Consider the following 12,066-nt stretch of genomic DNA (forward strand, 5'->3'; position numbering starts at 1 on the left):
AAGATACAACATTTTAGAGATTTAATACATCAAGCTCCCAATATACAAAGGTAAAAGGAGAAATTTCTGGAGGAGGTCAACAAGCCAACCATTTTGAAATGATTAAGTGAATGCAAAAGAGATGAACCCCAAATGGACATGTGCTGTGGGAATTCTGTTCTCATAGGTGGATAATGTGATGGGGAGGAGGAAGAAGAGCTCAGGACGAGACAGTTCAGGTCAGGCTCTGGGTACTAGTCATGTGGATTCTGGAAATGTCACCTCATCCTTCTTGGCCTCCATTTCCACATCTATGAAATAAAGGTTTTGGCCAGCAGATCTGTAACATCATTCTTTGTGTAACAGTCTGGGAAGTTACCTCATGGATTGGCGAGGGGGAGTAATTAACAGAATTGTCACCAGTAAAAATTCCAGTTTCTTAGTGGTTTTCTAAAGAGGGCTCATGACTATTGCTAGATGCTAGATGTATTCCAGGGGTCCCAAAGGGAAGCCATGTTTCACTGTTTTATAGAATAGGGATTAATAACATGAATAGTTTACTCTGTACTTTTTCTTAATGATACGACATAAGAAAACACACTGCAAATTACTTTTAAAGAAACCAATGAACGGGCCTTTAAGGAAAGAAAGGTATTTTTTTAAGAAAGATGATTAACACACCAAAAGAAGTCAAATATTACGCAGAAATATAAAATTGGTACATTATGGGTAATTAATACTTTAACTATAAACAAGTTTTTATATAAATTTTATATGCAGTAAGTCTAAAGGTATAAAAATGCAGAAGAATCAACCTTTTAATAAGCAGTGCTTCTTTCTGCCTCTTTTTTAACAATTAAAAGATTAAATCAAAATATTTAAAAAATGAAAATTTCATAGTAAGGAATCATCAAGAGTTGGTATCACTGTGCCTATTGAATTTTAACTTCCAACTCAAAACTACTTCCCCATGCAAATGTCCCCCATATGCCCAAGAAGGATGAATGATTTCATATTGGGTGCTTCTTGAGCACTTTCAATCCTTTAGTTATTCAGGTCCCGTTCAATGGCACCTGAAAACAACGACAGACTGAGCACGGTACAGAAAAACCAAAGGCCTTGTCTTGAGCATATCCGTACCCTTGAATGGGCTAGAAAGTCTCACAGGGAAATAGACAGTGCGTCACTACCATGTCTCTTATTTTACTGTAGTTATGTTTGGAAAGACTGATATGGAGACACAGAAAAGAGATAAATCAATTTTACCTGGAAAAACTGGAAAACAGTTCAAAGAGGAGGTGAATTTAGTCTTTTATATATGTGTGTGTGTGTGTGTGTGTGTGTATGTATGTATGTATATGTATGTGTATATATATATATATATATATATATATATATATATATATATAGCACCCATAGTATAGTTGGGAGTTTTAAATAAAATGTATAAAATGAAATTATAACCTTTAATTGCAATGCATTCAAACGAGGATGTTCCTTGCAGTCATTTCAATATAAGATGAAAACATAATGCAAAGCACAATTCAGTAAAGGCAATTAGAGTTCAGGAGTGATGGGGGAAAAGACACCAGTCCTCTGGAAAATTCCAGAAACAAAATCTGGGACATGTAAGAGATTTGATGGATACATGTCCATCATATTATCCCCCACATGTTTTGTAGGGTTAGCCAATATCTGAGTGTCTTACCTATGGCTTAAAATTTTTGCAGGTGATAAAAATCTACTCAAGCTTCAAAATGCAAGCCAAAACTGATTAACATTTATATTTAATAATACTTTCAAATACTGTATAGCGTTTCAGACACCAAAACCACATTCACAGAGAAGTATTTCTGCAAAAATCTCTCCATGGTTCTTCTAACACTAGTCTCCCGTAATGCTCGTGCTACCATCACCAACGATTCCAAAGAGACTCTCACCTGACCAAGCTCTTCATTAAGGTTTGATGTCCTGGCCATTGCAGGAGTGTCATTTCCAAGATAATACATATCTGTGTCCTGAAAAAGAAAAAAGGGGGCACTTCAGAAAATAGGTACCATTAATCCTTCATTTAGATTAAAAACAGATAATATAAATGTTAACTTTTAATATATAAATGCTAACTTTTAATACTTCTTGTAATCCTAATACGGGTAGGTGTTAATTTTGTGGAGGTTGAAAATACATTGGCAATTCATGTAGAGAAGCATTGTGATATACGGAGAAAACATGGTAGTTATACACAGAAAATTTGGTCTCAAGACGATCATTTCATGACCTAAACTAACTCCTACTTCTGAGCTCAGCTAATACCTCACTCACAGGACGGTTATGAAGATCTAATAAAAATGCACATGAAAGCACCCAGTCTACACACGAGGTCTGACAGTTAAGTTCAGGAACTTGTTACAACGATGTTGCTAATCATTTTTGATATCAGAGGGATTATTCATTGTGAATTCATACCAACTGGAAAGTTAACTAAGTTGACTATTTGGAAGTGCTGAAAAGGCTGCGTGAAAAAGTTAGACGACCTGAACTTTTCGCCAACAATTCATGGCTCTTGAATCACAACAATGCACCAGCTCACACAGCACTGTCTGTGAGGGAGTTTTTAGCCAGTAAACAAATAACTGTATTGGAACACCCTCCCTACTCACCTGATCTGGCCCCCAGTGACTTCTTTCTTTACCCAAAGATAAAGGAAATATTGAAAGGAAGACATTTTGATGACATTCAGGACATCAAGGGTAATACAACGACAGCTCTGATGGTCATTCCAGAAAAAGAGTCCCAAAATTGCCTTGAAGGGTGGACTAGGTTCTGGCATCAGTGCATAGCTTCCCAAGGGGAGTACTTTGAAGGTGACCATAGTGATATTCAGCAATGAGGTATTGAGCACTTTTTCTAGGATGAGTTTGTGAACTTAACAGTCAGACCTCATATGTAGGATGCTGAAGTCAAGTGCCTAATTACAATGGCAGTTCCGTAGAAATTCCACTTCCACTCTTACAATGGAATCCAAGTTTACTGTCACCATGAATTTTGATACTATACTAAACACTGATACAGACACACCTAAGAGGCCTTTCATTAGCACTAATTAGACTTCAAAGTATGAGCATCAATTGCAGCCATTTCATCCCCACTCACCAGAAGACAAGCATCTTTGCAGCACTCTGCCTCCATTTTCCCACTTAATCCTCACAAGAACCCCTTGAATCAGTACGAGTGTCCCATTTCAGACACCAGGAAGCAGAGATGTTCAGTAACTAGTCACTGTTATCGCTGGCTCAGGGACACCCTGGCCAGAGATCCCTGGCCAGTTCTCTGGCTGTTTACCTTCCAGACCAAATCATCAATTAATTATATGCTTCCTTTTCTGGGAGCTCAATTCAATGGCTAAGGCTCTGAGAGAGTATTAGAAAAAGTGGCTGACATTTCTCCAGCAGCTCAACTTTTGAACTCTGCTGTGATGATACTCACCCAGTTTATAAAAAGGGCTTGAGTATATTTCACAACCTCAAGAGTCACCAGCAGACTGATGGGAATAAGGTTATTGTACAAGATGATGAAAGTCAACAAGTTATATCCAAAATTATCCGAGCTCGTTTCTATGGGGGAAAAGAAAAAACAGAATATCTGTACAGCTTTAGTTGGTCTCCATTAAGTTTCCTTTTATTTCATTATTTTGGAAATTTTCTAAAAGATGTTCACACAAAAAAAGTCTACTGGCTTATGTGTACATTTAGAGATTCAAGATAAAGTACTTATTGAGCACCTCCCACATGGCACCAACTGTGAATACAAAGACTGCTAAAACACAGTCCCTTCCTTCCAATAAAGAGCTGGCTCCTAATAGGAGGTTGTGGGGGAGGAAAGTAAGCAGAAGCAGCAGGGCCCTCAAAGTGACCATGCAGCAGGGTCCATTGATTAAAGGGAAGTCCTAGGGCATGGCAGAAACTAGGACAGGAGATTTTTTTAATGGGAAGGCGTGGTCACCTGAAAACCATCCAGAAAAATAGTGACTTTAATCACATTTTAGAGGACAGAGAGAAGACAGCTAACTAAAAAGGATGCAGAAAAGAGGACATTTTAAGTGGTTGTAAGGAATATCTATATCTTATTAAGGTACAAGTATATTTGGGATACTCCGAGGAATTTGTAAAATGGAAAAAAAGGTGTGAACAGGGAAAACAGGTGAAGAGAGGGAGGCAGGCAGGAAGCCTTGAGCCCATTTACTGAAGATAAGAGAAGCAATGCCTTGATGGAACAAGATCCCTAAAGATGGAACAAGACCACTAAGAGATGGAACCCGAAGCAGTGTCAGGGTCAGATTAGAGAGGAAGAGGGACCAGGAGAGGGAAAAGACGTACAAGTTCTGCATGTATCAAAGGGGAAAGTTCTTTGAACTAAAGTCAATGCTCCAACAGTGACAATGTAAATGTGAAGTGTGATGACTTTTACCAGAGCTACTCAGACTTTACCATAAGGATAACAAGGCAGAAAGCATTATGGGTGGGATAAAAAGACCATCCTTTCACTGTAAATCATGCAGCTAGTACTGGAGATGGACATTATCTGAGCAATTTAAACACCAGTCTCCACAAAGCCTGTGTACCGAGGTAGTGCCCATGTTATTTACCCAGATCATGACATTTTGGAACTGACTCTGTATGTATGCAAAGTATCAGTCTTCACATTTGAAGCTGGACACATATAATGGTCCAAATCCAAAATTTAAGAACCCAAATAAAAGGATTTTGATCCAAGTTACAACTGAAGTCCCAATCACATTTCCCACATTTGTAAAGTGGAAACAAGAGTTTTCCTAGGCCGTTCAAAGTGAATAAGTTTTTTACATGAGATAATTAGAAAAACAACAAAAAAAAATGTTTTGATCAGCTTAACTAAAGTATATTGAAAGACGAGAATAACAATAACCCCAAGAAAACATCCCAAACTTTTAAAAATCAAATTTATTCTTCAAAAAAAAAAAAAAATGCTGTCATTAAATTTTATTTATTTTCTGGAATTGACATTGTAAGGAGATTGGCAAATCTTCTCCCCCCAAAAGAAGCAATAAAACTGGGCAAAATTGTCAAAAACAAGCATTTAAAGTGCTTGGAAACTGATCATAGAGTATATAAAAAATTCAAAAGCACATATTCAAGAAAATCTACTCAATCTTGGTAAGTGGAAGGAAGCCTTGGGTATTTGATCCAAAGGCAGTTTCCCCCTCTTTTTCCCAACATCCATGTTGCTTAAGTTCTTGTTCTGGGTGGATGGTTAGGGCAGGCCATGAAAACCAGCAGCTCTCCTCTTCCCCCACCCCAGCTCCATGCTGGATAAATCTATCCCAGGGTGGGGCAGGCTGCTACTGCAGAGGGGGGCAAGTTGTCAGGACAGGAACAGCCTGATGGAGCTGACACTATTTGGAGCAGAGCATGAAAATAGCCAGGCCCAGGGCACTGTCAAAAATAACAGAATTCCCAGTGGCTAATAATCAAGAAGATAAATATCGTACCCTAGTAGGGACAAACAAAACAACAGATTGTCCAGAAATTAAAAAGTTCCGTGGAAAGAGATGGCCAAAGAAACCTTGCTAAGATCACACTCAACCCTGGTGGTCCCGAAGTTCATGTCCATGCACAAAGCTGCCCATGCTTAGGAAGAACCAGAGAGGGTACTTGTGAGCTGCTAGTCTCTGATTGAATGTGGGCAGACTAAATTCCCCAGACATTAATGGCATCCCCAAGCCATACACAGATCAAGCAAAAAATGGTTAATTTAAGCACAACCTCTGACCAGTTACTGGCTGACCACTAAGCTATGCCGACCTCTAGGAATCCAGGCTTAAAAATAAAAACAAGAAGAGGGTTTTTGAGTACTGAGGATGGGGTTTCTTTCTGAGGTGATAAAAATGTAAATTTAGGTAGTGGTGAAGGCTGCATAATTTTATGAATCTACAGTTGACCCTTGAATAGCACAGGTTTGAATTGTGCAGGTCAACTTACATGCAGGTTTTTCCCAATAAATACCTGTAGTGTTTTCAGTCCTCAGTTGGGAGTCTGAGAATGTGGAGGCATGGCTATACGCACTGATCTATGCCACTGAACATGAGGGACTTAAACATCTGTGAATTTGGGTATCTATGGGGGACTCCTGGAAACAATCCCCTGTGGATACTGAGGGACAACTAAGTTTTGGGGGAATCAAAAATCATACAAATTTTTAACAGTGTTGGGGAGGTTGGTGCCCCAATCCCTACATTGTTCAAGGGTCAAGTGTATTAAAAATAGCTATATACCTTAAACTATACATTTTTAAAGAATTAAAAGGTAAAATCATGGAAACAGAACTGAGTAGTAACATCAGAGGCTATACAAGGCAGGAAAAAACAGACTTCACCCAATGAGTCCAGGCAAGTCACTAAGAAAATAAACAAAAAAGCAACAACAAGCCCCACAAGGAAGAAGTAATCAGAATGCCAAGTTATTTTAACATATTATCTCAAATGCCCAGTTTTCAACAACAATCAAAAATTTATGAATAAAAAAAAATAAAAATAAAAAACGGAATAAACAAGCAATAGAAACTCCCTTTAAAGGAGGTGGCCCAAACAGTGGACTTAACAAAGACTTCAAAGCATTAATATACCTATATTCAAAGAACTAAAGGAAACTGTTTAAAGAACTCAATGAAAGTATGACATTGATCAATTACAGAATATTGATAAAGAGACAGAAGTTTTAAAAGAAAGAACTAAATGGAAATTCTGGAATTGAAAAATCTAATAATTCAAATGAAAAGAAAAAAGATCACTAGTGGAGCTCAACAGATTTGAGCTGGCAGAAGAGAAAACAGACAAACTTTAATATAGATCAATAGAGATTATCCAATCTAAAGAACAGAAAGAAAAGAAATAAAGAAAAATTAAAAGAGCCTCAGAGACCTGTTAAGACATGTCAAGTGGACCAGCATATACATAATGGAAGTACCAGAAGGAGGGGGGAGTGAGAATGTGGCAGAAACAATATTTAAATAAATAATAGCTGAAAACTTCCCAAATTTGATGAAAAATATTATTATACATATCCAAAAATCTCAACAAACTCCAAACAGAATAAACTCAAAATTTTTGAAAATCAAAGATAATTTTGAAAGAAGCAACAGAAAAATGACTCACATAAAAAGGAAATAAATAAAATTAACAGCTGATGTCTCAAAAGTACAATGGAGGCCAGAAGACAGTGGGATGGCATATTCAAAGTACTAAAAGGCAAAAAATGTCAACAAAGAATTCTACAAGAATTCTGTATTAGCAAAACTACCCTACAAAAACAAAAGAGAAATTAAAACATCCCAAGATAAAAACTAAGAAAATTTGTTGCTATCTAATTTGCCTTATAAGAAATACTAAAGTAAATTCTCCAAGATGAAAGAAAGTGACACAAGACAGTAATTAAATCTACATAAAGAAACAAGGGGCAGCACTAAAGGTAATTAATTATATAAGTACTTACAAAAGACAATATAATTACATGTTTTTAGCCTTTCTTTTGGATTTAAAAAAGTGGCAAAAATGTCATTATAAAATTACATTGTTGGACTTATATACAGATATAATATATGTGAGAGCACAAAGGAGTGAGGAGAGAATGAAACTACATGAAGCAAAGAAATGACATGTAACCCAAATCTACAGGAAGAAATGAAGAGTAGTAGAAATGGTAAATAAGTAAGTAGGCTAAAACTCTGTAAGTATACTTCTTTTTTTTTTGCTTCTTTAAAAGATTTAAGTTTATATAAATCAATAATTACAACACTATTATTGGGTTAATAACATAGATAGATGTAATATACAAGATAATAACAGCATAAAGCAGGGGAAGAAATAGATCTATACTGGAGTAAAATTCTTGTATTATACTGGGACTAAATGAGTATTAATCTGAAATAGATGCTCATAAACTAAGACATAAATTGTAATCTCTATAGTAACCACTAAGAAAACAACTAAAAAAAAAATAGTTTAAAAACCATGTGAATATAAAACAATCTCCACATGTGTCCATCTCCACTTCATCACGTGATTCCTAATTTTTCATTCTCCTTGAAAGGCTGGCACTATACAGAGTAGCCAAAGGACGGACAAGGATGGCATGGCCACCCCACATAAACAGTGCTTGGAAGGATTTCCCAAAAAGGTTTTGTCCTACTCTAACAAGCAACCCACCCCAACGCTTACCCATCTTCTTGATGTACCAGTTCTTTCCACCTTGAGACGCATTCCAGTACAGGGCCCCCGCCGAGCTCACCAAGGCCATGACCAAAAGGATGCCGAACAACACCAGAATCTGCACATTGGTCACTTTCTCAACGTTCGATCTCTTCAGAGGTGCTTTGGTGGAGTTCTGCACAACAACATCTAAAATCAGGAAGGGTCACAGAAGAGACTTGGGGGCAAGGAGTGGGGAGAAAAGGAGGCAAGTGACCCACATTCAATAAATCGAAAGTAAAAGACTATACTTTTTTTGGCCAACTAACCCATGAAATTAAAAAGTATACCATATTCCTGAAATCAACAGCTAGCTTTAAATAAAGATGACAGAAGACACACTCTACCATTTTAAAGAACACATTTCACCTCTACATGATTCAACCTGTACTTCTTATGATTACATTTTAGCGTAAAATTAGCTACTTTCACTATCTTAGAACACAATAGGCTCTAATCATTTAAGTCCACTTTAAAAGACATCAGAATATTGCTAATTCAAGAGAAACTTAAAGATTCTGTATCACAAAAATCTAGAGAGAATCTTCAAAGTAATAACATATTTCTACAATTAATAAACAGAAAGAGATTTTGAAAGTACACATTTTCCCTCCAACATCTTAAAATTTAACTGAGAAAAAAGACATACACAAACACATGCACATCAATAATGCAAAATAGAACATTAATAGGTGTGAAAATAAATGAATGGACAACGAATTCATTTGGAAAACTGAACAAGAAACAAGCAGGAAAAGTCAGGAAAGCTCTAGTGACCAGGAGAAATCTGAATGGAGTCCCAAATTATAAACAGAACACAAACCAAAAGGTACAGTAAAAGCAGAGAGACAGCCTAACCATCAGTAAACGTGCATAGCCAGATTTCTCACTGCTGATGGGGAAACCAGCCCAATGAGTTCAGAAAGACTCATTAAGGTCAGATTCAAGGGCCCTTGCACATCAGGTAGAAAATTGGGGACTACATCCTCTCAGAAGTGGAAAAGTCAATAGAACTGTTTGCACTAGACAGGTTATGTACCTGAAGCCATTTTTTTAAAAATTTTCTGAAGGTAGTTGTGGGTGGACAGAATAATGCTCCCTCCTCCACCCAATGATATCAATATTCTAATACCTGGAATATAAATACCTAATACCCTATGAACATGTTACTTTACATGGCAAATGGGACTTTGCAGCTGTGATTCAATAAAGGACCTTGACTTGGGGAGATTAACTTGGAATATTCAAGTGGACCCCATCTAATCACATGGGTCATTAAAAGCAGAAAAAAGGAGAGATCCTTTCCAGGTTATGGTCAGAGGGAGCTGTGACTACAACAGAATGTCAAAGAGATGTGCCCTTGCTGGCACTGAAGATGGAGGGTAGAGGTCATGAGCCAAGGACTTCGGGCCGCCTCTAGAAGGCTGGGGAAGGCAAGGAACAGAGTCTCCTCTAGAACCTTCCGGAGTGTTCTACGGAAAGGAACGCTGCCCTGCAGTCCTCCTGGTATCAGACTTCCAACCTACGGAACAACTTTATGTTGTTTGAAGCCTGAATGTGTGTTTGTTATGGCAGCAACAGGAGACTAATACAGTAATACAACAGATGGTAAAAACCTACTCCTGGTGGTGAGCAGAGCCTGGATTAAATCAGAAAACAGGAAGTGGATGGGGGCTATGGGCACAGAGGATTCAGTCTGCAGGTCTCCTTCCATGAGTCATGAGATGGTCTCTTTTGAGCAGGGGTGTCCAAACTGCGGCCCTCGGGCCAACTGTGGCCTGCAATCCATTGTTAATTGGCCCGAAGCAAACTCCAAAAATATATTTAGTTTAAATAAACCAGGTGAGGCAATACGTACTTCACCTCAAGTGAGTGGCCCAGCTGTTTGTGTATTTTACCGCATATGGCCCTTGGTGAAAAACGTTGAAAAAAGTTTGGACACCCCTGCTTTAGAGGCAACACTGATGTGCAAAGATCAGGTAATTTGAAAGTTTCTCCGGCATCAACTGGCCATAAAAATGATGCTTTGTGCCAAATGTAAGTCAGCACTCTCCTTCACTGTTCTCAACTTATTGGATCATTAACAGAGCTAGAATGAAAATGTCTCTGAAAATAAGAATACAAATAAAGTCACAATGTAAAAATAAAACCAAGATGAAAATAGGAGGCAATTCTGAAGTTCCATAGAGATGCCGGTACCACAATGTTACTGAATTGTTATCTGAATTCTGTCACCAAGCCCAGAAATGCTACTATTATGGCCATGGTTTCCTGTGGGGGTGGGGAGTTGAGGAAGGGTTATACTGGCAATTTTGAAAAACCGAGTCCTTTGTGTATCTAAATAGCACAACAGCATTTTCCTTTATATACTCCTACTCTTTTCTCCCTTTAGTTCTCTACATTATTTGTCCTTTACAGACCTTTAAAAAAATTCCTCTAAAATCTAAATGGAAATCCATTAGTAAAAGCTGACCTAATATCAATCAAACACCATCTAAAGGTCGATGGGGACAACACATCACCTCTAGCCTCAGGTCAAGAGCCAAGAAACCAGTTCCAAGGCTGCCTATTTCAGTCTTTTAAAGCCAAAGAAGATGCTATCAGTTTTAATAAACATTCCCTGGAGGCACAGGCAGAAAAAACAATTGACTGTAAATGTCACTTCTATGACTCCATTCCTTTATTGATTTCAGATCTTTTCCAGTGGTTAACTCGTGGCCAGTTAACAGGGTGAGGAAAAGTTACCTTCCATCCAACACAAAAGCCCAAAACTCCAGGCCTCCACACATGTGCTTAGTGGGAACCCAAGCTCCGCCCATCCGTTCCCATTGGCTGACTATTTCGACTTACAGTGATGGGCCTGTAATGTTAAACTCCAACTAGCATTATAAGTTCTTCTATGAAATTCTTAGAAAGCACTGCTACTTCTAAGTAATGGAGTTCTTAACAGAAATAGGCCATAATGTCAGATTTTTGTAAAAACTTACATCTGACCTGAATTGTACACACTTCATTTCCTCCTAAGAAAGCAGTCAGTGGAGAACTAGTTAGAAAATGGACTCAGGAGCCAGACTCCAATGTTTGAATTCCAGCTCTCTCTCTCTTACTGGATGTATAACTTTGGTAACTTACTTAGACACTCTGTGCCTCAATGTCCCCATCTAACAAAATAGAAATAATAGCGTCTTCCTCACAGAGTCATTGTGAGGAATAAATGAATTAACACATAACTATTGTTTAGAACAGGGTATGGGTCACTAAGTATTTGCTGTAATTACTGTGACAGTATCTCTCTTTCCCATTAAATCAACCAACAGCAACAGTAGACAATGAAGTATTTCTACACGTAACTACACTAAACATGAAGCAAGGGAACTTTGAAGAAAAGAGGCATTGAGGTGAGTCTGAAAAACAAAACGAAGGAGAAGAGTCCTAAAGCAATCATGTTTCCTCTCTGTGGTCAAGTTGTACAGGTACAGATGAAAAATGCTATTTCACAAACAGGATGGCTTCCAGTGATGTGTGTTATATTATATTCCTTTTGGAGCTCATTATTTTTACTTGTCGTTTCAGCTCCCAAGGCACAGCGAGTCCAGCACAGACCTTCCATTGTGGTGTACTCGAAGAGTCAACATGTAATAACCCTCGCCAAAGGGTTTTTCACATTTAGGTATGAGGAAACATGCTCATCACACTCAGGAGATGCAAACTTCATGAGGTAACCGTGCACACCTTGCTCACTGAAGAGATAATGGGATCGTTTTAAGTGTAACTTCATTATCTCTTACACCTTAGCTACAAAGCTG

The 12,066-nt window shown here is 37.9% G+C and overlaps 1 protein-coding gene across 4 annotated transcripts in view; it reads right to left on the reverse strand.

The window, feature by feature from the left end:
* The window catches only part of ATP8A2 (ATPase phospholipid transporting 8A2), a 555,453-nt gene that overhangs the window by 402,620 nt on the left and 140,767 nt on the right, over positions 1-12,066 (reverse strand). For all 4 annotated transcript variants that reach the window (XM_088793294.1, XM_088793295.1, XM_088793297.1 and 1 more), the window contains 3 exons: positions 8,231-8,396; positions 3,466-3,593; positions 1,920-1,997 (listed from right to left, as the gene is read on the reverse strand). In XM_088793294.1, coding sequence (XP_088649420.1) covers positions 1,920-1,997; positions 3,466-3,593; positions 8,231-8,396 — 372 coding nt within the window. The remainder of the gene's footprint in view (positions 1-1,919; positions 1,998-3,465; positions 3,594-8,230; positions 8,397-12,066) is intronic.

Source organism: Rhinolophus sinicus, chromosome 16 (assembly GCF_057876585.1).
Source record: "Rhinolophus sinicus isolate RSI-liver-muscle chromosome 16, RSI-T2T, whole genome shotgun sequence".
NCBI classification, from domain to species: domain Eukaryota; kingdom Metazoa; phylum Chordata; class Mammalia; order Chiroptera; family Rhinolophidae; genus Rhinolophus; species Rhinolophus sinicus.